At 51.2% G+C, this 23,161-nt stretch overlaps 14 protein-coding genes across 14 annotated transcripts in view; 6 read left to right on the top strand and 8 right to left on the bottom strand.

The window, feature by feature from the left end:
- Positions 1 to 849, bottom strand: part of TERG_05122 (uncharacterized protein) — a gene marked incomplete at both ends in the record, with an annotated part of 1,620 nt that extends 771 nt beyond the window's left edge. Inside the window, 4 exons of the mRNA XM_047748373.1 lie at positions 1 to 85; positions 142 to 614; positions 692 to 755; positions 818 to 849. Coding sequence (XP_047604354.1) covers positions 1 to 85; positions 142 to 614; positions 692 to 755; positions 818 to 849 — 654 coding nt within the window. The remainder of the gene's footprint in view (positions 86 to 141; positions 615 to 691; positions 756 to 817) is intronic.
- A 604-nt stretch (positions 850 to 1,453) lies between these two features.
- Positions 1,454 to 3,085, bottom strand: TERG_05124 (uncharacterized protein). Its single transcript, XM_047748374.1, has one exon. The coding sequence runs from the start codon at positions 2,799 to 2,801 to the stop codon at positions 1,890 to 1,892; it is 912 nt and encodes a 303-aa protein (XP_047604355.1). The 5' UTR covers positions 2,802 to 3,085; the 3' UTR covers positions 1,454 to 1,889.
- Positions 3,086 to 3,243: 158 nt separating this feature from the next.
- On the top strand, positions 3,244 to 4,918 carry TERG_05125 (uncharacterized protein; the record flags this gene model as incomplete). The annotated part of the gene is made up of 1 exon (XM_003234480.2): positions 3,244 to 4,918. The coding sequence occupies exon 1, from the start codon at positions 3,248 to 3,250 to the stop codon at positions 4,916 to 4,918; it is 1,671 nt and encodes a 556-aa protein (XP_003234528.1). The 5' UTR covers positions 3,244 to 3,247.
- Positions 4,919 to 5,233: 315 nt separating this feature from the next.
- TERG_05126 (uncharacterized protein) lies at positions 5,234 to 8,051 on the bottom strand (the record flags this gene model as incomplete). The annotated part of the gene is made up of 8 exons (XM_003234481.1): positions 5,234 to 5,426; positions 5,482 to 5,624; positions 5,680 to 6,180; positions 6,232 to 6,574; positions 6,635 to 7,207; positions 7,277 to 7,668; positions 7,719 to 7,799; positions 7,854 to 8,051. 8 exons carry the CDS (start codon positions 8,049 to 8,051, stop codon positions 5,234 to 5,236), a joined length of 2,424 nt encoding a protein of 807 aa, XP_003234529.1.
- Positions 8,052 to 8,858: 807 nt separating this feature from the next.
- TERG_05127 (uncharacterized protein) lies at positions 8,859 to 9,308 on the top strand (the record flags this gene model as incomplete). The annotated part of the gene is made up of 1 exon (XM_047748375.1): positions 8,859 to 9,308. The coding sequence occupies one exon, from the start codon at positions 8,859 to 8,861 to the stop codon at positions 9,306 to 9,308; it is 450 nt and encodes a 149-aa protein (XP_047604356.1).
- A 546-nt stretch (positions 9,309 to 9,854) lies between these two features.
- On the top strand, positions 9,855 to 11,026 carry TERG_05128 (uncharacterized protein; the record flags this gene model as incomplete). The annotated part of the gene is made up of 1 exon (XM_047748376.1): positions 9,855 to 11,026. One exon carries the CDS (start codon positions 9,855 to 9,857, stop codon positions 10,575 to 10,577), a length of 723 nt encoding a protein of 240 aa, XP_047604357.1. The 3' UTR covers positions 10,578 to 11,026.
- Positions 11,027 to 11,131: 105 nt separating this feature from the next.
- TERG_05129 (uncharacterized protein) lies at positions 11,132 to 13,323 on the bottom strand (the record flags this gene model as incomplete). Its single annotated transcript, XM_003234484.2, has 7 exons — positions 11,132 to 11,678; positions 11,742 to 11,964; positions 12,019 to 12,607; positions 12,676 to 12,737; positions 12,793 to 12,880; positions 12,938 to 13,072; positions 13,132 to 13,323. 7 exons carry the CDS (start codon positions 13,321 to 13,323, stop codon positions 11,477 to 11,479), a joined length of 1,491 nt encoding a protein of 496 aa, XP_003234532.1. The 3' UTR covers positions 11,132 to 11,476.
- Positions 13,324 to 13,473: 150 nt separating this feature from the next.
- On the bottom strand, positions 13,474 to 14,504 carry TERG_05130 (uncharacterized protein; the record flags this gene model as incomplete). Its single annotated transcript, XM_003234485.1, has 2 exons — positions 13,474 to 14,035; positions 14,086 to 14,504. 2 exons carry the CDS (start codon positions 14,502 to 14,504, stop codon positions 13,474 to 13,476), a joined length of 981 nt encoding a protein of 326 aa, XP_003234533.1.
- Positions 14,505 to 14,762: 258 nt separating this feature from the next.
- Positions 14,763 to 15,837, top strand: TERG_05131 (uncharacterized protein; the record flags this gene model as incomplete). Its single annotated transcript, XM_003234486.1, has 5 exons — positions 14,763 to 15,173; positions 15,229 to 15,242; positions 15,306 to 15,392; positions 15,452 to 15,690; positions 15,740 to 15,837. The coding sequence occupies 5 exons, from the start codon at positions 14,763 to 14,765 to the stop codon at positions 15,835 to 15,837; spliced, it is 849 nt and encodes a 282-aa protein (XP_003234534.1).
- A 316-nt stretch (positions 15,838 to 16,153) lies between these two features.
- On the bottom strand, positions 16,154 to 17,184 carry TERG_05132 (uncharacterized protein; the record flags this gene model as incomplete). The annotated part of the gene is made up of 2 exons (XM_003234487.2): positions 16,754 to 17,184; positions 16,154 to 16,697 (listed from the first exon to the last, which is right to left on the bottom strand). Exons 1-2 carry the CDS (start codon positions 17,149 to 17,151, stop codon positions 16,154 to 16,156), a joined length of 942 nt encoding a protein of 313 aa, XP_003234535.1. The 5' UTR covers positions 17,152 to 17,184.
- Positions 17,185 to 17,317: 133 nt separating this feature from the next.
- Positions 17,318 to 18,529, bottom strand: TERG_05133 (uncharacterized protein; the record flags this gene model as incomplete). The annotated part of the gene is made up of 2 exons (XM_003234488.2): positions 17,318 to 18,056; positions 18,126 to 18,529. 2 exons carry the CDS (start codon positions 18,527 to 18,529, stop codon positions 17,480 to 17,482), a joined length of 981 nt encoding a protein of 326 aa, XP_003234536.1. The 3' UTR covers positions 17,318 to 17,479.
- Positions 18,530 to 18,778: 249 nt separating this feature from the next.
- On the top strand, positions 18,779 to 20,141 carry TERG_05134 (uncharacterized protein; the record flags this gene model as incomplete). Its single annotated transcript, XM_003234489.2, has 2 exons — positions 18,779 to 19,055; positions 19,108 to 20,141. Exons 1-2 carry the CDS (start codon positions 18,791 to 18,793, stop codon positions 20,139 to 20,141), a joined length of 1,299 nt encoding a protein of 432 aa, XP_003234537.1. The 5' UTR covers positions 18,779 to 18,790.
- A 164-nt stretch (positions 20,142 to 20,305) lies between these two features.
- Positions 20,306 to 21,202, top strand: TERG_05135 (uncharacterized protein; the record flags this gene model as incomplete). The annotated part of the gene is made up of 4 exons (XM_003234490.1): positions 20,306 to 20,381; positions 20,441 to 20,747; positions 20,810 to 20,893; positions 20,947 to 21,202. The coding sequence occupies 4 exons, from the start codon at positions 20,306 to 20,308 to the stop codon at positions 21,200 to 21,202; spliced, it is 723 nt and encodes a 240-aa protein (XP_003234538.1).
- A 133-nt stretch (positions 21,203 to 21,335) lies between these two features.
- TERG_05136 (uncharacterized protein) lies at positions 21,336 to 22,989 on the bottom strand (the record flags this gene model as incomplete). The annotated part of the gene is made up of 3 exons (XM_003234491.1): positions 21,336 to 22,560; positions 22,623 to 22,810; positions 22,864 to 22,989. The coding sequence occupies 3 exons, from the start codon at positions 22,987 to 22,989 to the stop codon at positions 21,336 to 21,338; spliced, it is 1,539 nt and encodes a 512-aa protein (XP_003234539.1).
- Between the last annotated feature and the right edge of the window lie 172 nt (positions 22,990 to 23,161).

Consider the following 23,161-nt stretch of genomic DNA (forward strand, 5'->3'; position numbering starts at 1 on the left):
GAAAAATCCTGATTGTGGAGAATCTAAGTCGGGTAGATCTAATTCCGGGGAGATTCTGGTAGGGTCTAGGGAAGCATTCCGGCATCTATATAGGGTTGTGCGCACAGGACTTTGAGTGTGAGAGTCCCCAGCAGCCCTGACTGTGGCACCGGGAACGACCGACTAGGGTCGTGTTCGGAAGACATCAATTGACTGGGTAAAATGAAAAGGTCTGCGGAATCAAACGGATTGAGGGACTTGTCGGTAGAAGGATTGGTCCAGTCCGTATACATCCCTACAGGGGACTTGGGGGTGTTTGCGTCAAAGAATTGACCAGCGTCAGCCGCGTTTGGTTTGTCACCAAATTCGTGACGGGAATTGGGCTCGTCAGGCTCGGTGGCCGTGGTTTGGGTGGTGGTCTGCGCGTCTGTGTCGCCTTCGGCGTCTTGTGGCAGCACCATTGCAGATTCAGATCGCGGGGTTTGGACAGTTTTCTCCGTCGAGTTCGCCCGAGATGGCTTATTTGCTCGAGCTCGGATTCCTGGTACCTTCCCGACCCTGGATACTGCATAGACACACTCATACTGCAGGTTGCTACAGCGAGTGCAGCCGGTTCTTTCGCCGCTGCATCGTACCTGGGCAATCTTATCAGCATATCAAAACGAATGATGGGGACTAGATATCAAATACTATGGATTTAAAAGTTGTTTACCTTTGCTGCATGGCATTGGTTACAGGCCGACCGCCATCGCACGGGCTTTCCTGATGAATCTGGCCTGCAAGGGCAAGGTCAGCAAAAAGGAGATGAACGAGCTCAGGATAGAATGGGCTAACGAACCGCTCGGTCGTGGTGGTGGCGGTAGAAGACATATTCCTTATGATGGGAGATATGGCTGCGTGGCGTAGAGTGTTCCTTTTCTCTTATACAAGTGATTATAGCTTCTGATAGCTTCTTCGCCTACGGGGGGAGGACCCTTGGTAATTCTTATAGGACCGCAGGCCGAGGTCGTGAACCCGTTTTCTCGTCCGTTCGAAGACACCGATAAGGACGAAGGGAGGAAATCTCAGCCTGCGGCTGGAGATATCTTCCCCCAGCCAAAAATAAAGCACCGTCATTTGGTTCAGCCCTGCCAAAGATGGAGACGCAATCCTCCGAGGTCAGTCATGCTGCGTCTCGGGATGCATCATGGCAGCCAAGCAATGCCCTCCAGAACAATAATGGACCTGTCTAAGGGGTCCATCACACGGCCAGAGCCTGAGTAGTCATAATTAATGGCCAGCATGTTGAGCAACCCCCTTTCCCGGGTAGATCAGGATGGCCAGCGAGGCACCAGCCAAAAAAAAAAATAAGAAAAAAAAAAAAAAAAGCTGTATAGAGAACGAGGGGCATCCATAACACGTATCGAGCCACGCTGCACGCCCGCCGACCGCTCACCTTCGCATCCTCTCGCTGTCCTGGCGTTCCTGGCCGTCCCCTGCTGGCCGTTTGTTTTGCTGCGAGTTAAGCGAGAAATATGCAGAAGCTGAAGGCAGTCGTCAAGATTCCCCAAATAGGAAATCGGTGACTAAGCAGGCTAAACGTCGATCCTGAATTTCTTTTTTTCCAGCTTCAAATTTCAACTTCAACTTCAACTTCATCTCTCTTTGGTTCTTGGAGACGGCGTTGCTTCTGCTGCTAACTAGTTGACTAACGTGATACGCAGGCTACACTGTGAGATACATGAGGATGCATGTTTAACCTTGGTCCAGGAGCAGGGCTGTAGGCCGATTCAAAACGTTTACCGCCTACATGATCACCGGTTCAGTGATCGACCGGGCATCAAGCATTTACGAGAATACGCTGCGAGCAGGCTGCAATACGCTGAAAGTATGGTGGAAAAATGAAAATAGACTTGTCTTGCCTCATCTCTTCACTGATCTAAGCCGTCTCCTCGTCCCCAGATGCCTGCCCATATTGTATCATGGAGCCACCACATAGCCAGCATGGCGAAGCGGACTAGGGCCCGCACTGCAGGAGGAACGTGGCCGTCTTTGCCCGGCCCGGTGCGTGCAGTGGAGTGGGTGAGAGTGCTGAGCAGAGACATGACGGGAGTCCAGAAGGCCAGGAAGATAGCTGCCCCCATGCGCTCCCACGCTGTGGACGGCGGCTGATAGCAGGGATACTTTTGGCGAATACGCTCAATGTAGGATGGTGGAAAGTTCGCGGCCTGGGCCCCATCAAGAATAAGACCCTTGAAGGATCGAGAGCGGGGAGGCAGGAATGTTAGCTTATTTTGTGTTGATCGCCAGGACTTCGAGACGGAGAGAAAAGGAGGGAAGAAAGAAAATATGAGACTCACAAGATATCGTTCTGTGGGTCGAGCTTCCGGCCACCGTTCCATGGTACTGACCAGCGTCAAGACACGTATTTGATCCCCCCAGCGCTGGCGGTGGGCTGGATGGACTGGCTGCGCGGCCACCAGAGCCTCGTCGTAGGCAATTCCGCCCCCTTCTGAACCGATGATCTCTATCCATTGCGCCCACGTTATTAAGTAGGCCGTTCCACAGAGGACCTCGTCGTCGTCGACGCCGTTCTCCACTGCCTTCTCCGTCGCTGGCTTGTACTTGGTGATGGAGGCATAGCACGGCTCCCGGTATGGGAATCCTGCACTGGACATGGCCAGCCGCCAGCCAGCGACCTTAACGGCAACAGCCGCCCGCGGTGTCATGCCGCGATCTTCACGGAAGGTTTTGGCCGAAAGGTTCGATCCATAAGCCAAGTACCAGACCAGCCGCTCCTTCTCGGCCTCGGCCTTGGGCAGCGGCGAGGGCGATACAAACATCGCCGCAAAGGGGAATTTCCACGACTCAACCAACCAAAGGACAGGGGCAAAACAACCAAACAACGAAATGCTAAATGCTGACAGATTTATTACGTCGATTCGTTGTCTGTTACCTGCAGTCCTCTATTTTTCTTCCTTCCCTCTTACGGCGCTATTTCTATTCAAAAGGGAAGAGGGCGGCTGCGTAACCTTCGGAGACCGTGGGAGCTTGTTGATTGATAGCTAGCCTGTCCTTCGGTCACCGGGGGTAGCCTTATCACAACTGGATTGTATCGAAATGAAGGTAGGGTATCCAGGCGCGGCCGCGTGCGATTTTTGTTGTAGCTTTTCGTAGTTTTCCACCGTTTGCTGGTTTTCTTTCATCTCTCTGCTTCTCCTTCTTCCAACCGCACTCTTCTCTGCAAGTCCTCTCCCCCTTTATATCAGACACCTACACAAGAGCAGGCATGGAAGAGACGCGGTCCGCCGACGACGGCCAGCGTGGAGAGAAGCCGCCAACTACTCGCGGGACCCGGTTCTGGCTGGTATTTGTCTCGCTCTGCTTTGCATCCTTCGTTGCATCCCTGGACATAACAGCCACTACTGCCCTGCCAACAATCACCCGCGAGCTCCACGGCGAAGAAAACTATGTCTGGATCGCGAACTCGTATACGCTGGCGTCGGCCGTTGTCCAGCCTCTTACTGGGCAGGTCTCGAACATTATCGGCCGTCGAAACCCCATGATAGCCATGGTCTGCCTCTTCGCGCTGGGCAGCGGCCTCTGTGGTGGCGCGACCTCGACAGCCATGATGATCGCTGGAAGAACAATCCAGGGGCTCGGTGCTGGCGGCATTCTGCTTCTCCTAGATGTTATCGTAAGCGACCTTGTTCCCCTCCGCCAGCGAGCTCAGTATGTTGGTATTGCACTCTCTACCTGCGCGCTGGGAACATCCTTGGGACCATTGATAGGGGGCGTCCTAGTCGAGCATGCTAGTTGGAGATGGGTTTTCTACATTAACCTTCCATTTTCGGCCTTGGCCCTGATATCACTTGTTCTCTGCCTCAGAGTCCAGCACCAACGAGAAGCAACATGGAAACGAGCTTTAGCTCGCGTCGATTGGATTGGAAATACCATCTTCATTGTCGCTATCTGTGCTATTATGTACGCCCTAGTCATTGGTGGTGCCATTTATCCATGGTCCTCCTACCGTGTTCTCGTCCCCCTTATCCTAGGAGTTGTTGGATGGGCTCTATTCCATATCTTTGAAGCATCCCCTTACTGCCTGGAACCCACCATGCCCCCTCGTTTATTCCGGAACAGGACCTCGATGGGTGCATACGTCCTCTCCTTTCTTGGAGCGATGTTGATGCAGTGGATAGTCTATTTTCTAGCCTTCTTCTTCCAGTCCGTTATGAGCCAATCCACCACCATGTCGGGAGTTTCGGTCATACCCTTCACTGGGTTTCTTATACCATCCGCCATCCTAGGGGGTGTCATCATATCCAAAACAGGAGCCTATCGCCCCTTACATTGGGCTGGATTTGCCATCATCTCCATTTGCATGGGGCTCTTCAGTACCTGGTCTGTTCGCACCTCTCGTGCTGAATGGGTCACCCTACAGTGCCTCGTAGGTATTGGCAATGGCTTCCTGCTAACTAGTATTCTCCCTGCAATTCAAGGAGCACTTCCGGAATCAGACAATGCCACGGCAACTTCTGCCTATGCTTTTCTTCGAAGCTTTGGTTTCGTCTGGGGTGTTGCTATCCCAGCTGTTGTTTTCAATGGTCAAGTCGATCGCTTCCTGGGTAAGGTCGGTGATCCAGCCCTACGTGACAAGCTCGCCCGCGGCGGCGCATATTCTCTAGTAGGAACTTCATTTTTTGAAGGTCTAGGGTCCGAAAAGGGTGCAGTACAATCGGTTTACACAGACAGTCTGAGAACAGTATGGCAGGTTGGCATGGCCTTTGGATTGCTTGGTTTTGTCCTTGTCGGGGTCCAGAAACATATTGAGTTACGTACCACTCTGGAGACCGACTTTGGACTAGAAGAGACTCCCCAGCAAAGAGATACAACAGCAGAAGATGGAGCTGCCACAACGAACGAACCAACGGAGGCAACAACCTCAAAGGCCCAGTGAGGTTTCAAACCTTGTACAGATGAACCATCATGACTATCTTCTCGTGTTCTTTTATGAAGATAGCACTATTTCACATATTAGATCCATCCATTACGTTTTAAGCCACTGCATGTCATGATTTAGGCGACGTCGATCGGAACTATTATTTAATAATTCTCCCCTTTCTCGCATACAGGTCTATTCCGAACTTGATTGTACATACGAAATCCAGTCAAATAGAAGGAGACACCATGCATTTTAATACTTCAAGAAGCATCAATGAAGAAAAGAACAAAATATAGAATTGGACATATTAAAACAGGGTAAAGAATGAGATTATTCAGGGAATATCAGCAAATTTCCATCATTCTCACTGTCGGCCTTGACTTTTGCCTTCGTCTGCTTCTCCCACATTTGGCTATACATCCCATTTGCAGACAGCAGTTCGGTATGGGTACCCTTCTCGACAACACGTCCTTGGTGTAGAACGATGATCTGATCTGCCTTAGTGATCGTAGACAGTCGGTGACTGGGGTAGAAAAGATTAGATTCCGTATCTCGAGTAAAAAGTTGCAGTTACTTACGCAATGGTGATGCTTGTTCGGCCTTTGGCTATTTTCTCAAGAGCCCCTTGGATCTGACGCTCCGTCTGGGAGTCTAGCGAAGCCGTAGCTTCGTCAAGGAGCAGTATTTGAGGAGATCTAAGGAAGGTCCTTGCAATAGTTATCTGCCAAGGTCAGTCAGGTACGAGTCCTAAGTAGATACTTATGTTAATAACTTACTCTTTGCTTCTCTCCACCGGAAAGCCGCAGCCCTCGTTCACCAACTTTTGTCTCATAGCCATCTGGGAAGCTTATTATCCGATCATGGATACTAGCAGCCCTGCAGGCTTCGTATACCTGTTCCATAGTTGCTTCTGGTCGTGCGTATAACAGGTTATAGAGCACAGTGTCGTTGAAGAGGATTGCATCTTGTGGTACAACACCCAAATGGCTGCGTAGACTTGCAATGGTCATATCACGAACGTCCATGCCGTCCACTTGGACAGACCCCCCTGCAACGTCGTAAAATCGGAACAGCAGCTTTAAGATAGTGGATTTCCCGCTACCACTTTCTCCAACTATTGCGGTTGAAGTGCCAGGCTCCACGACAAAGCTAACATCTCGAAGCGCCGGGCGGCGTTCATCATAGGCAAAATTGATATTTTTGAATTCTACTTTGCCTTTGCAGTAGTTTAGCGGCATAGCATTGTCCCCGTCCTGAATCAGGGGCTTCTCCTTGAACTGTATTGAAGTTAGCATTAGTACTGTCTCCGCGGTCATTACTAGACTTACTAGAGCCAACATTCGTTCTGCATCAATCAGATTGTTCTGAACTTGCGTGTAAAAGCTTCCAAAGAAGTTTAGAGGAGCTTGCAACTGAGCCAGATATGTGATCAAAGTAACAAACATAGAAACTTTCTGCATATCAGCGGATATCTGATAAGCACATAGTAGACAGACGATGGCAACCCCTGCTGTAAATAGCAGGTTCTGGGTAGCATTCAGCATGTTTAGGGAAAAGAATACAAAGTACTCAGCGCCCTGGAAGGATTTGATCAGTCCATTGAATCGGCTGAGTTCATTGGGAACTGCTGAATTGTGGTGAACCGTTTCGTAAGACATTAGAGCATCCGTCCTACCAGGCATTTGTTAGATCCTGCAGTTCAATGATTGTAGAAAAGGATTAATATCTTACTTTGCAGCTTCCATTTCACGTTCACGGTTTACCATCTCACGTCTTGCTCGGCCACGGTATTTTGCCATGTAGATAGTGACGAATAGATATAGCCAGGTAACGGAGATGACAATCAAAGCATAAAAGGCACCAAATTCAATCAAGAAGTACAAAGCGGCAATCCACAAGTCAGCCACCATGGGGAACAGCTGGAATATCAGGCCGTCCAAAAATGTATTCAAGGCACTCCCTTTGCTTAGTGCGCTCATGACCTCGCCGATCCGCTTGCCAAGATGGAATTCAAGGGAGAGGGAGAGGACATGTTCAAATGCTGAAGATGTGAGCCTCCTATATGTTGACTGGCTGACACTGATCCACAGAAGGGCTCTAATGGATCCAATAACACCTTGCTGACCCTGTAATCCCCTCAAGACGAGATAGATTGCAAGCTGCTTGTAAGGAATTGTACCAGACCCAAGGGAGGCAACGACGAAACCTAACTGGCGTGGCACCAAGATATTGACTATGCGTTGAAGAATCAAAAGGAAAAAGCAAAATACTGCACGAAGCTGCAATCTCCGTGAGTCTGATGGCCTTTAGGTGTTTTCATTAGCATGATGAGGAAAATTGAGAGAGCTGTTTGGGGGGTTGGCTATCACTGACCAGAGGTATGGAAAGAGGGTGCTAAAGCCGACAACGTAGTCCAGCCATCCTCCATGCTGCGCATCACGTACTGGCTTCGCAGCAATTTCGCCTAGCAGAGGGTCGGTCTCACCAAGTTTGATATGGGACCACGCATACATAGGTTGGAGATAGATAGCTGCCATGGCGACAAAGAATCCAATTCTAAGCATAAGCAGACCTAGTTGAACACTTTCCATCCCGGAGTTAACAGGATCTTTTCCAAATTGGAAGCAGAACATGGCAATTTGAAGTGCCTCTGTGACTGCGGCAAGTATCCATGCATGGGCGTGAGATAGGGACGGAGAGAACGGCTCATCGGGGTCTGGTAGTAGCCCAGCAACAAGAAACATTATGACCGCGATATTCGATGCCTAATAATGTTAGATTATCAAAGAGAAGCAGTAGGAGGTGGGTTAGGTACCATATATTCCTTATTAATCCACCATGCTTCTGACTTGAAGCCCTTGCTGAGGTGAAGGCCAATGATGCCTATGAATATTACCTAGAAAGCGTTAGAACCTCTATCCAGCACTTGAGATTGTATATTTTAACAGACCAGATTGACACATTGCAGCAATTGAAGCCAGAATATGGCAGTGAAGGCCGTTTTACGGGTCTTCTTGTACCATGGTGTTGCGGCGCCTTCTTCCTTCTTTTGCCAGAGGGCGATGGCGAGCCTAGAAAAGAGGTATGATAGATAGATGGAAGCTGGATAGGCCCAGCACAACGCCAGGGTGAGAGTGGCCACTTGCATTTTCAGATGTGTATATTCTTGAAGCCTGTAGAGAAGCTTGACTTCCCAATATTTTCGAGGGGAGAGTCCGTTTTGATAGCTTCAGGGGTATGCTGTTCGGTAGCCGAGAGGCCTCCGGGGAGCCACCGCTCGGCCCCTGAAGAATGGATATATGATGGGATGTTACCAGCATATCTGAGGCTGTGAGAAAAGCATAAACAAGTGCAAAAATAGCGAATCATCGAATAAAATGGCTGGGGCAGGACTATCGAAGCGCGGTGCGGCTAATGTCGACAGGATCATGCCGGGGATAAGTGCTGCTTTGCTCGAAAGAACGAAGCCCACTGCTCCCCGTATTGATCTCTCCACTGCCGAGAACTGGCTGCTGCGAGACGAGATCATCGAATTAACCAAAGATGGCATACGAGATGGACTGAAGCCTCATGTACGATGTCTGAAAGTATCCAACGTGTGGTTGTTGTGGTTGTTTCTAACCCCTTTACTAGCATCTCTCGTATCCCAACGAATTTGCGGGTGACGCCGACCTTATCAAGGCTCTGGTAGCTTTCTTTAATGAATACTTCCATCCTCATATCCCCGTTGAGCCTGACCATGTTGCAACCGCGCCAGGAGCAGCGACTTGTCTTAATACTTTTCTCTACAACACCTGCGAGCCGGGAGAAGGAGTCCTCGTACCCGCCCCTTTTTGGAGTAAGTCCTCCTGGGAGGAAAGAAAAGGGGGGAAGATAAGAAGAGAAAACCGTCCTAACAGCTTGAATAGATGGATTCGACTGGCTTTTCACTGCCCGGTCGTCTGCAGTGCCGGTAATGGTTCATGTCGAGAAGAGTGAAGATACCCTCACTGCTCAACTGATCCCGGCCCTTGAAAAGGCGTACAGCGAGTCCAAAATCCCAATTCGAGGTCTTTTACTCACTAACCCGCATAATCCCTTTGGACAGTGTTATCCAAAGTCTGTACTGGAGGACTGCATCAAATTCTGTCATGGCAAAGGTATTCATTACATTTCAGACGAGGTCTATGCGCTCTCGTCATTTGAGAATCCTGAGATCCCAGACGCTGCGCCTTTTGTGTCTGCACTCCAAATCGATGTAGCCGGGCTCGGCTGCGATCTTTCGCGAGTTCACACCTTCTGGAGTACCAGTAAGGACTTTGGTTCAAATGGATTCCGGGTGGTTAGTACTCCGTTTGCCACTTGCTTTGATTGTGGCCGTTGGTCTAACAGCTGGATAGGGGTGCAGCGTAACCCAGGCGAATAAGGAGATGCATGTTGCCCTCGCTCTAGCTTCCAACACAGAGACAAGCAGCCTTGCAGCAGTCGCTTCAACAGCACTTCTCACATCACCGAAGCTGCCAGATCTTCTACAGTTGAACTCCCAGCGCCTGAAGGAGGCATATATCATCATCACAGGCTTCTTTAAGAGAAAGGGTATTCGCTACATTCCTGTGAATTCAGCGCCTTATGTGTTTGCACGACTGGTGCCGAACGCGCAATCCTGGGAGGAAGAAAGCTTTATGATCGGTCAGTTAAAGCTAGCTGGTGTCGTCGTTAGCAGCGGCAAGGCGTACCATGTTAATGAAGAAGAGAAAGGATGGTGCAGGATGACATTTGCGCTTGAGAGATCCAGGTTGGAGGAAGCCATTAAGCGCATGGAGACTGTCATCGGCCAACAGGAACGTAATTAGTTCGGTAGCCGGCCGGAGAGTCCCTTATACGATATCATTAGATATATAAATCATAACATTCAGTATGTTTCGCTTGATATCCTCCGTACATCTATCTGCAAGGATACCCTTTGCCCACGATGGGAGCTCTTAGAAATAAAGATCTGCACCCGGCAAACGGCTCAATCATTCCACATCTGCTACTCCTAGCAGCGCAGTTATTGATTCTCGCCGGCCCTCGTCAGCTCCCCGGAAGCCGAATAGTAGCTGCGACGGTAATTCTCACGCTGGCAGTGGCAGCCCAATGCAATCGATTTACCAACAACCCAGGACTTGCCAACCTCTTTGCCCTGGCGTGGCCTCACTGGCTCTCGGCTTTGGAAAAGACCGTTTTTGCATCCCCAGGAGGACCCGAAAATGATCTATGGAGAATAGACCGGGCCACTAGAGAAGCTATTGCATGGCCAGCTCTGAGTTGGAGGAAGATAAAATGGGCAGTGACTATTGTGCTGAATCTCAGGGGTATCAGGTGGAGCTACCAGGTCAAAAATGTTCCTCCGGTTGCAGGTTTGGACCGTATGAGCCGTGCACGGTTCCTGATATGGCGTCTTACTGAGTTCGCCTTGGTTATACTGATGGCGGACCTGGTTTCACAGATGGGCCGCCGTCTCTTCTTCAGCAATGCCCCTGGCGTTGTGGGAACTCTGGACTCCAAGTATATCACTGTCAGCGACCATCGACTGGGATGGAGCTTCCTGAAGGCCTTGACTTTTGACTGGGACCATACTACTTTATCAACATGCATATCTGTGTTGTCCTCCATTGGTGGCTGTAGCGTTGGGTATCAGTCGACCATCCAGTGACGTCTCAGCCCGTTATATGGGAGGCAAAATATATATACACTGATGCTGACGATAACTTAACATAACAGGACTGGCCACCGCTGTTTGGTAAATTGAAAGAAGCCACCACTATGAGAAACTTCTGGGGTATATTCTGGCATCAAATGCTACGCAGGGTTCGTCTTTTCAGCGTCCTCTTCATGGCCGAACAGACAGCTGACAAGCCAAAAAGTCTCTTAGCACGATCACCGGCGCCTTTGTCGATGCTGTAGGCATCCACCGGGGCACAAACGCATCCTCCTACACCCAGCTTTGGCTGGCCTTCACCATTTCGGGTGTGATGCATGCTCTTTCACAGTTGTTGATGCCTCGACCGGCAAACATCACACCCGGCGAGATTGTTATTGGCATCTTCCTCTTCTTCCCTTGTCAGGCGGCGATGATCACGGCTGAGGACTTCGTCATCTGGCTGTGGAAGAAGCGTCTCGGCCTGCAGACGCCACGATGGGCGCCGGCCGTGGGCTATGTCTGGGTTGTCTGCGCTCTCTGGTTCTCGCTCCCCTTTGCGGGCGATGCCATGGTCCGTCTGAAGATGGGAGAGGTGTCTCCGCTGCCCTTTACGCTGGCGGCTCCTCTAGTCCGCATGATCCCGGTTCCATAACTTGATTAGATCTCCAGAAAGTGGTTACTTATGGAGGATTTAGTGATGTTTTGCCTGGTCGAGGCGTGTTTCCAGTCAACTAGATGATTTGGATATTTAGGCTGCATCCTTCGTTGATACTCAAAATTAGCCCCTTTTAACCAAGTTACCCTTGTTTCAAGTCCTTCCATTTGGCCACAAATTTTTTTTTTGAAGATAAACTACAACAATTCTTTTTTGCATAAATAACTAGCCATTTAAGTTGATGCTAATTTCTATTCTAAGTTCTGCTGCGGATCAAGATCTCGGTCTCCGGGGCCGCCATCATCTGGGCCTCAATTGCAAAATCCTCCGGACGGTCTCCAGCGGGACGAGGCTGCGCCCAGTCGAAATCGTAGCCCATCAGGAGCTTTCCGAGAACCAGCTTGATCTTGCGGACGGCGTAGAATCGTCCTGGACAGGCATGGTTGCCGTAGCCAAACCTGTGGAGAGGACATCAGCCTACAATCAACCCTTCAGACCCGAGGACAAGTTACACAACTTACTGAAGGAATTTTTGGTCGATGGTAGATGCCAGCCATCGATGGCTTTCTCCTTGTTTCTGTCGATATCGGGCAAACCTGAATCCGTCGAATCGGTGGGCGTCTTCGTAGTTGTCCGGGTCATAGTGGACAGCCAGAGCTGGTGCAATGATGTTCGTGCCCCTGGGCAGAGTCAGGCCATCGTGGAATCTGAACTGCTCGTCCATCACTGTTCGAGCCACCGTCACTATGCGAGCCGTCAGCATGCTCGATGATACCATAAGATTCGGTAATTACTCACAAGAGCCAGCGGGATGCATTCTCATGGTCTCACGGATGAAACTGTCCATTAACGCCATCTGCGAGAGGGCTTTATCGGTCCATCCTCCATGTCTGTCGATGACAGTAGCAATCTCCTGACGGATAGGCTCGAGATGCTCGCGGTATGCGAGAATGTTGATCAGACACTGCGTAACTCCTACACCGGAGGCGCTGCTCGCTGCAAATGTAAGGTGAAGCATATGATATGCCTGGTGCAGAGGCTCATCGTCCCCAGGGAAAGAAGGTGGCGTGTCGAGTGTCCATTGCAGGGCGTCTTGATATTTAGAAGACGCTTCTTTATCCTGAAGACGGGCATGTATATGGGGGAGAAGCAGCTTTGCAGCAGCATCTCGATCCCTGAGATGGAACCAAATGGTAAGCCTGGCGACGAGTTTCCGTAGCGGTCCCAGATTGATGAAATTCCAGAAGATACCGTGCAGGAAGAGTGATCGAGAGAACCGGGTTGTGATCGAGAGATACTCTTCATCCCGACAGAGCTCTTTGCCAACGAGGATCCGGTTCGTTGTTCGATGGACAATGGAAGCAACAATGTTAGAAACATTGAATTTCTTCCAGTCTGTATCGTCGTTAGCATTTGAATGGTTTGTTCGGTAGATATGGAAGTCTTGCCAGAAACTACCCCTATCTCCTTGTCTATCGCGAAACCTGCCTCTTCGGCCAAAAGGGGGGTCAATTTCGCTGTGAAGCATTAGCATACTCCCATATAATCAGTTAACTCAGCGATCAGACGTACTGAGTTGGGGATTCAAATGCTTTACTACGACGTCGATCTCCGTTGTGCTGGTGTAGAGATGGCCAACAGAGGCCTCCATATTGAGCCCCTGAACAGGACATATTTAGCCCGCAAGTCCAGAAACTTTGGGCAGGTAAAAACATACATCACTGAGGGCCTGGAAGAAGCTCAAGCTCTTTGGGCTCGCTCGTTTGATGTCTTCAAGGTATTTTGACGGAAGAACGACGTATTCATGGCCGAACACCGTCGTAGCAAAGGGCTTTCCCAGCGCTTTATTGAACTATTGGCCATCATCAGTGATTTGAATTAATAGTCGATATGAATAGAGTGCAGTCTGACCCTCTCGTATCCTATCTTCGCATATTTAGGAAGATCAAAGCGAGTTGACTTTTGCCAGCTGAAAAAGGTCCAAAGTCGCGATTTGCCCAGGCGTGTGAATCCGAGATGGGTGCTTTTACCCCTGAGCAAGACGGCAACAATGACAAACAGCCCGAACAAGAGAGACGTGGATAGAGGGTCGGATAGATGCATTTTTGTGGAATAGTAGATTGAATGAATTACGTTTAACAAATAATCTAGTTACTAAATGGGGGTTTAATGTATCTTGTATTTATTAACAGCCTGCGATCTAGTTCGGACGCCGAAGCCCTACATAGCAACAGCCGAAGGATATAACGCATCTCAGGCTGCAGGATTCACAGGTTTCGACCAATTCTCAGCGTTTACTTGCATCTGGACACCGCCGGCGGCAAAGGCACCCATGACAACGGCCTGGGTGCCGATTTTAAACTGCGAACCTGCATCACCGGCGACAAATACCCCGGGCACGCTGGTCTCGTTGAACGGGAAATTTGTCTTGATATGGCCTTCGGGAGTCATTTCGACGCCTAACTGCCCTGCAAATGGCCCACGGGCTTTGGTCAACGGCCGGTGGACGACTATGCCAACTGTCTCTGAGGTGCCGTCGGTAAAGTGAATGTCTAGAGATCGCTTGGGCTGATTCTGAACCAGTTTTGAGAAACTGCGGGCTTCGACCTGGAAACCGCAGGGTCCTAGAGCAGACTGAATCTCATCTGCGAGCTCAGCGTTACCGTTTGTGTAGATGGTGACGTTGGTGGACAGATTTCGGGCCTGGAAAGCAAGGTGTTTGGCAGCATGTAGATTGGCATCTCCATCAATGGCAAAGACGCCGGCCTTTGCACATCCTCTCTCTTCGTAGCCACGGTGAACTAGGCAGTGGACACTATTGCATGTTAGTGGCAATTGGTAAAGATACAGACAACGATAACTTACATTCCCTTGGTCCAGCATTCGTCAAATCCAAGGATCTTGGGAAGCTGATCTTCCACCCCCATGGCCAGAATCACCTTCTTCCCTAGCCAGGAACGCTGCTTGTCGTCCCAAACGCAGAACTTGCCCTCGTTTGGCCCTTCGGTGAGCTTTGTCACCTTTTCAAGCTTGACATCTGCAAACTCGACGGTGTTGTATTTGGACTGGATGTTGAGTATGGTTTGTTCGCGGAAGCGTTTCGGATCCTGGCTGTCCCATGTAGGAATCGTAGCTAGATGGGGAGCCTGGTCGTTGCGGTGGATGCCTTGATCGAACACAACCGCGGTGTGCAGTGTACGGACAAGACTGAGGGCTGCGGAGAGGCCTGCCATGCCTCCGCCGATGATGAGGCAGTCATAGAGGGGGGTATCTTGAGCAGCCATGGTGGTAGACGCTTGTATTGCAGTTAGCCAGTGCTGTAGTGTGTCTTCCAGCCTGCTCTACGGCATGGAGGGCGTAATATAGACCCGTACATCAAAGACCGGCCACCGATCGGCTTCCCAGGACCAGATGCTAGAAGCCCCCGAAGCCGACGAGGAGACATACAAAAACATGAACATATTCCGTAGTTTCTTGAGCTGATAAACTCCATTAACTACTTGATCAACAGTATTTTTTTGTCTCCATTATCCACAGACACAATGGCGGCCCAGTATCCAGCTCAGATGAACTTCCTCGCTCCTCGCAAGCCAGAGGATGGGCCTACCTTCTACCGATCCGCAGCCGCAGAGGGATTTGAGACCAGCAACTTCCATCAAGAGCCGTATAGCGTCACTGTAACGGATGCCCGGCCACAGAGAGATTCCTTCCAGCTAGACACCCACGGGTTTGCCTTCGCCGTGGACCCAGAGGGCAGCCAGCCAGAGGTGTTGGAGGCCATCCGCGCAGGCGACAAGGAGACCGTCCAGAAGCTCTACTACCCGCTGGTTGAGAAGCTGATCAAAGATCACACCGGAGCATCAAGGGTATTCATATTTGACCATACCGTCCGACGCCGGGAGGCCTCTTTGGCAGGCAAGAATCCCAACGGCCGTGAGCAGCCTGCGGGCACAGTAAGTGTTTCTATCTGATATCAGACGTTCATCGATCCAGGCTGACTTGAAGCAGGTCCACTGTGACCAGTGAGTAGAGTAGATGGACAGCCCTCGCAGACAGTATCAAGGTATTAATTGAGTCTATCACAGGTCTCCTCTCGGTGCTCGCAGGCGAGTCTACCAGCATCTCCCCGAGGAGGCAGACGAGCTGCTCAAGGGGCGGGCTCGAATCGTCAAGTGTGTACCCCCCTGGGCATTTTTCAGGGGCAAGCCAAACTGATATAATCGGTAAATAGTGTCTGGCGCCCGCTAAAGGGCCCTGTCCTCGACTGGCCGCTGGCTGTGATGGACTGCACGACGCTGCAGAAGGCCGATATACATCCGACGAAGCTCTATCGCGGCCGCTTCGAGCTGCGCGGCGAGACGGTCAGCATCAGCCACAACGCCGGACAGCACTGGTACTATCTCGACAGGCAGCAGACGGACGAGATCACCATGATCAAGATCTGGGACAGCAAGGACGTTGCCGGACACAGTGAGTTCTTTTTCTGTCTGTTCTTTTGCACCGGCTGACGTGAATTCAGTGTGCGCTCACTGCGCCTTTCAGCATCCCGAGACCCCTGAAAACGCTCCGTTGCGCGAGAGTGTCGAAGTGAGATGTTTGATATTCAGCGACGAGTAGATTTATTCGCAGAAGTCGTATGTTAGATACAATATTATGAATTCTTTTTTGGCATAAGTGATGATATTTGATCTTGTTGTCTTTGACTTGGAAATCTCGTAGTTAAAGAAGATCCACCAGCCACCCCCTGAAAGCACTGCAACATAGCTAATTAGCTAGGAATTTAGTTAAACACTTTAGTTAAGGAAGCGGTTAGTTAAAGAGTTTAGTTGAAGATTCAGTTCAGTTGAAGGTTGCGATCAACAAGTACTCCTCGTAACTGATTTATTGGTTCATTATTTTGTATGCGTGAATATTCTACTCTATAACCAGGCTATCATGCCTTCTCGTCGAATGCAATCTGGGATACGACGCCCACCGCGGCGAGAGATCCATGGCTCATCGACATGCTGGCGGCCTTGATGGGCATGCCGCAGTCACCGGTAGCAAAGCAGCCGCGGGTGGTCGTCTCGCTGAAGGGCTGCGTAGTCTTGAACTCGGTGCCCTGGGGAGACAGCTCCAGGTTGAGATTATGTTCGAACCCGAGCACGGGGGTCGTCTTCATCGCGTGGACGAGGAAGCCTTCTGTCTTGTTGGTCCCGTCCTGCATCTCGACCTTGACGGGGATGCCGTCCGTCTTGTGCAGCTGCTTCAGGGGCCGGTTGTCCAGGCTGAGCCACTGGTCCTTCTCGACGGCCGGGCGGAGCTGCTCGGCCAGCTCGTCGTTCGCGTTCGTATAGATAGTGACCGTCTTCGCCAGGTTGTGTGCCAGCCGCGCGAGATGCTCAGCGGGCTTGGGGTTGCCCGTCGGTCCGATGGCCAGGACGCCCACGGAGTCGGCGCCTCGCTCTTCGAAGCCGTGGCAGAAGAGACAGTGGTAGCTCAACAGCCGGTTAGCACAGAACAGCATCTCGCAACGGAGGGGGCCTCCACGTACATCGATTTGGGCCAGCAGTCGGCGTATCCAGGCAGGTCTGGGATCTCGTCCTTGACGCCCGTCGCCAGCACCAGCTTGCGGCCTCTCCAGACCTTCCCGGCGGCGTCGGTGGCCTCGAATTCGCCCGAGTCCAGCTGCAACACCTTGCGCAGGGCGACATCCGCCAGCGTGACGGTGTTGTAGCGGCCCTCGGTGAGCTCGCGGCGGGCAGCAGCGCGGTAGTCCCGGGGCTGCGAGTGGTCCCAGGTCGAGACGTTGTGCATATGCTCCGTCAGGCTGTTGCGGTAGGCCTGCGAGTCGAAGACGACGGCGGTGCGGACGGCGCGGCAGAGGCCCAGAGCAGCTGCGAGGCCGGCTGGGCCGCCGCCGACGATGAGACAGTCAAAGAGAGCGGCCATTGCTATTATTTTGAAGCTGGAGATCGTGAGTACGTGAATATATCGTGGGTTGTTGAGAGCTGGAGAGCGCCGGCAAGGGCGTTGGGCGCCTTTTATAGGGATTACGCTGATATCACGATGCGGCTCCAGCTTCAACTTCACCACCGGCGGCCGACGCGGGGAGCAAAAGCACCAAAGAGTATAAAGAAGACGGAGAAAAAGAAAAAGGCCGACATGGGAGGTCGAGAGCCAGTTAAATCTCGCCGGCCTATGCATGGCAGCTAACAGCTACTATCTATGGAGTTGGATGTCTATCTATGATGTGCTCGGTATCCTGATGGCATCGCATTCAGGGGCAGCTCTCCTCCTCGTACGCCAGATTCTTCCACCTCCCGCGCTCCAGACGGGCTGCTACGGCCGCTGCGACTCCCTCGCCCATCGCCAGGGCCTTGAGGAGCGTCCGCTGGCCCAGAGATGCGCAGTCGCCGCCGGCATATACCCCGTCCATGCTCGTCATGTAAGGGACCCGCGCTGAGATGCGTATAGCCCCTGACTCGGTCAGCTCGAGTCGCAGCTGGCGGGCAAAGGGGTCGTTGCCCTTGAGCTGTGCGGCCCGGCGGTGATAGAGGAGCGCCTTTTCACTCTTCCCGCCGTCGAGCTGGACGGTGACGCCGTGGGGTGAGTCGGCGTCCGGCTGGATCTCCTGGATGTACGCGGATTCGACGGTGATCGCTGCATCGGGGGACACTCGAGACAGCAGCTCCTGGGCCAGCTCGGGGTCTCCATGTGTGTAGACCCGTACAGCAGAGGCATACTGGCGGATCTGCCAGACGGCGTGGAGGGCCATGGTCAGCTCAGCCAGGTCGCCCACGGCCAGGACGGCGACGGGGACCCGGCCGTGCTTCCCTTCAGATGGATGCATCAGTCTAGTTTGGTCAGTATACAGGGCAGTGGATTACGATATGAAGACGATGATGAGAGAGGTAGAGGCATACATTCGTTGCTGCTGCCAGCAGGTTTGATACCCAGCAATATCAGGCATGACTTCTTCTGCACCGTCAGCCAGGATAAGGAGTCTGCCGGGCCAGACATTCCCCCCGGCATCTTCCGCCTCGAACAGACCGTTTGGTAGGCGCCTCACTTCTGTTATTCTCTTTCTCTCGACTGTGACCGGCAGTGTTTTGCTCGTTTCTTGCTGGAATAGGTTGAAGAGCTCGCGGTTCTTAAGCACGGCCGGCAGTGAGGATTCCCCTACTTCACTACCGGGACTGGAGACAGGCTTATCTCCAACAAAAAGAGTCACTCGGTGGTGCGCTTTGCCTAGCTCCCATGCTGCATTCGAGCCTGCAGGTCCGCCGCCAATGATCAAAACATCCGCTGGTAACTCCGATTCATCCATGATATCCAATATCAGAACGCCTGCCCTTCTTCCTTTTTTCCCTCCCTAGGAAATTGGCCCTTTTAACCAGTCTTATCAGTTATATGGCCAGCTACGCTCTCCTTTTGCCCCATGGCGCTTCGGTCTCCGGTGCATCGCCGAAGGGATCCAGCAGCCGTACACCTGGCAGGAAAAGGAAGACTATATTTTGGCCGGCTCGGTGCCTCCTAATCAGTTGATTTGATCAGACCTCAACAATCAGCATCACATACCACACTAACCATGGTTGCAATCACCAATCCCGCAATAACGGCCGTTGAGCGATCCTCCCTTGAATCTACTCTAAAGACCTTGATCAGCCAGGTCGAAGCAACTCGGAATGCTCTTCTGCAAAATGGCCAAAGGGGCTTGCTTCAAACCCTCCACACAGACAAAGATCTGCCAGACTCTGCTGTTGAGGCCCTCGCAGGCAAGGCCATCAACATCCTACACGAGACTAAACAGCTCCTTGAACCTGGCCATCTAGTCCTCGCCGACCACTTCCTGGGTAAGTCACTCATCTCTATTCATATTTCTTTCCAAGTGCCAACCTTTCGTAGGATACGTCAGCACCAAGTGCCTTTGTGCTGCCGTTGAGCTGAAACTCGTTGATATCCTTGCAAATGCCGGAGAAGAAGGCTTGACTATAGCCGAGCTGGCAGATGCTAGTGAAGCAAACCCAGACAGACTGCAACAGATCATGCACGTCTTACACAACAACCATATCTTTGAGTACGACCCAGCGTCGCATCGGTACCGCAATAACCGTATCTCAGCCCTCCTCCATACCACCCATTGGACACAGTGGCACAACTGGGTCGACCTCTACGGCAACGAGTTTTATGACATTGCTCGAGGAATACCCCAGTCCATTCGCCGTGACGAGAAGAAATGGGGAGCCCAAATCAACTTCAATACCTCCGATGATATGTTCACCTACTTCCAGGCACAAGGCTGGTTGCCACGCCTTCATAGAACCCTCGGTGGAGGTGCTATCGCCCAAGCACCTGGCATCCTCGCTGATTACCCCTGGCATGAATTCGGCTCCCGGACAGTGTTAGATGTCGGCGGTGGTGGTGGTGGATTCCTAGTGTCCCTGCTTCGTGAATATCCTGACCTGAAGGGGGCGATCCTGGATCTTCCTCGCACCATTGAGCATGCCACTACTCTCTTCCACAACTCCGATGGTGCCTACTATGACCTCAGAGAGCGTGTTCCCTGCGAGAACCTCATCGGAGGTGATTTCCTCAAGTCCGTACCCTCGTTTGAAGTGTATACCATGAAATGGGTTCTTCACGACTGGAAGGATCCGGACGTAATTACCATTCTACGCTGCATTCGTGCTGCTCTGATTCCTGGCCCAGACAGCCGTTTGGTTGTTTTGGAATCAATCCTGTCCGATGGCCAATACGGACGTCTCTCTAGATACGGCGATATCAACATGATGATGACGGCCAATGGACAGGAACGCACCGAGGAGCAATGGCAGGAACTTGCTGCAGCTTCAGGATGGGAAATTTCCAAGATCTATCCCCTACGACGGTCCTGGGTTTTTGCTATTGATCTCCGGCCAAGGGCCGACTGGAAGGCATAGACTGCATGACTCCGGTGGCCGAGGGGATAGGGATATCTCGGGCAGTATTAGTCGAACTGGTATATAGATCAGGTATATAAACCGTGTATGAATTCACCCGATATTTTTCATTTCACTCTTCTAAATCTCGGTATCTATCTAAACAATACCTTATTATATTCAGCATGGCTACCACTAATGGAGAAGTCGTAATGGGTGATATGGACTACGATGGCCGGGTTATCATCTACATTATCAAAGGTGAATTTCTTTCCTTCTATATCCCTGAGCCTATGCTTACGCCTGGGGCCGTTCTATAGCCGACCAAACTTCTTATATCAACTACATGAAGCCCCTGATTCTGGCAGAAGAGCTGCAGTTCCCGCATGTCCTTTCTGTCATCGATACCCGCGATGAATGGTTCTACAGCATCCATCCAGAGAGATACGTTCCCAGTCTCAAGGACGAAGATCCAGCCACCAAGGAGAAGGTCATTGTCTTTGAAAGCACTGCTTGTCTGCAGTACTTAACCGATCGTTTCGACACCGATGGTTTCTGGACTGGTCGCACCGCTGCTGAAAAGGGGGCCATCTTATCGTGGACCGCATATCAGACAGCCGCCCTAGGGTATGCTCCTATCACCACGGCTATCATTATTTCTATCATTCCGACAACTAATAACGTCGCAGTCCCACGGCCAAGTACTGGCTTTACTTCAAGAAAGGATATCCCACCAGGGCTAATCCAATTGAACTCCCCCGTACAATTGAGAAGTGAGTCTGCATAGTTCAACTATTTATCTGCTTTCAGCGGCTGACTTTCACAGGCTGCATGCAAATACCGTTCGACAGTGGGATATCTTGGAAAAGAGGCTAAAAGAGCCGGGTCAGGACTACATCGCTCTGAAAGACCGCCCAACTGTAGCAGATTTGTCCTATTTCCCGTTTGCGATGCCTTGGATGTTCAGCTTCTTTGGCGTAGACGTCAAGGACTGGCCACATATTCAACGCTGGGGAGAGCGGATGCTGAGCAGGCCTGCAATTAAACGAGTCTTGGAGCGTGCTCCTACCTTGGGACATTGAATTTAAAGATGTAACTAGAAGAATTTCATGGATGATCTTGGAATACTAGTGGAATTTATCATCATAAGGAGTATTCAAGTTGTTGCATTCAATTCTTATAGAAACATACGGAAACATCGTGTTTGTATACAATCTAAGTGGATAGGTTCTCCCGCCTTACACACTTAAGCTGCATATCCGGGAGCGTAATCCAAGACTCTAGGTCTCTTTTCCATTTCCCATCATCCTTAGTCGATGACTCTAGCCAGCCAAGTTCGTAGTTGATTGCTAGATGTGCTAGAAGGGTCCGAATAACTAGGTCTGCCACATACCGGCCCATACACTGCCGTGGACCAAATCCAAAACGCCAGTACTGGTATCGTAGCTCGGTAGCACGGCGCTCCAGGAAGCGGTCTGGCCGGTATGACTTGCGGTCTTCACCCCAAAACTCGTTGCGGATATTTAGAGCGTACGTGTCAACAACAATATTCGTTCCAGCGGGGATGCAATATCCTCCAACCGTACGATCAGTAGGAGGGGACTGTGCAACTGTGAATGCAGCCAGTGGCTTGAGGCGAGCTGATTCAGATACACAGGCTGCGAGCAAGGTCGACGACGAAGCAAGGTACGCATCGCGGTTCTCAGTGGCTAGTATTTCAGCTCGAACCCTTTCCTGGATCTCTGGATGGCTAGCTAGGAAGACGAGATTCCAGGAAATGCCACCAGTTGTCACGTCCAAATTGGCAAAGAGGGCTTCATCAATTGTCTGGTACAGCTGCTCCAGTGAGATGGAACCGGCACTAGCAGCTTCAGTCATAGACACAATGGGAAGACCGCGGTTGCTTTCTCTGCATGCTCTCTCATAAGCATTTTGGTTGAAAGCCCTCCAGCGCTGCTTGAATTGGGCAAGTTCTCTATTTGTTGCAGTAGGCAAGTATCGAGACCAGTTCCAGCGCACAAGGCCGCCCTGTATCATCTTCTTCCATAGCCGCTCACGGATGACACATAGTTCCTGTAGTTCAGTTCGCATAGCAGCGTCGCATTCCCCGTAGAATATCTCAGCCACAATCCAAAATGGGAGCATCTTCAGGTCCTGGGCTGGCTGGATGCGTCCATATTTCAAATCACCGGAAGTGCTCAGTTCATCAAAGTGCTGCTGCGTATGGCGTAAAACCAAGTCCACATAAGAACCAGTCTTATCATGCTGGAACGGGACTTCCGTCACAGCGCGGAGGGCTTTCCATCGATCACGGCTAATTAGTCCAACACACTGGCCGAGGAGCTCGCTCATAAGATAGCCTGAATTGTTGTTTTCCGCCTTGGAGTGTTTGTTGGAGTCCCTGAAGACAGCTTGAAGCTGATGTGGCTGAGTGAGGACGCTGTTTAGAGTCAGTGAATAGGTAGGTAGTATATATGGCCAGACGATCCCGCGAGTACATACACTTCCGATTGCATGCCTGACCAGATTCGATAGATCTCTCCATGCTCCTTTTCCCACAAATCGCAGTTCTCAATACCTTGGAGGAACTTGGCGACATCTCCTTGACCATTAGGCCATTGGTAGGGGCAAGTGGGAAGGAGACGTTTGCCGTCCGTGGACAGGATGGGGTAGCGCCAACGAAGATATTTCTGCGTAGAATATTAGAATCTCTGAATATCCTAACATGCTAGAAGATACTTACGTCCAGAAACACGGACAAGACTCCAGCTGCAAAATTCGGAGTCAGTGGTGATGTGATGAAAAAGATCACACCAGCCGCGACAGCGAGAATCGGCAAGGCAGCGTCTGTAGTAAGGAAACCCATCATGTTTGCAAAGCGGATTTTGATTAACTATGGCACTGTGGTCAAAGTAACAGCGCCTCGCTCCCAACTATAGGCGATCGTGGAGAGGCTGGTTTTGATTCCCCGGAGGCCGTAACAATGGCATCGGCCACCGTAAGCCCACGGCCATGTTGGCTTGTAACACCGCAACCGGAAG

This window comes from Trichophyton rubrum (assembly GCF_000151425.1).
Source record: "Trichophyton rubrum CBS 118892 genomic scaffold supercont2.5, whole genome shotgun sequence".
NCBI lineage: Eukaryota > Fungi > Ascomycota > Eurotiomycetes > Onygenales > Arthrodermataceae > Trichophyton > Trichophyton rubrum.

Excerpts from the sequence above, each read along its gene's own strand:
- TERG_05124 (XM_047748374.1), bottom strand. The coding sequence starts at position 2,801 with ATGTTTGTATCGCCCTCGCCGCTGCCCAAGGCCGAGGCCGAGAAGGAG.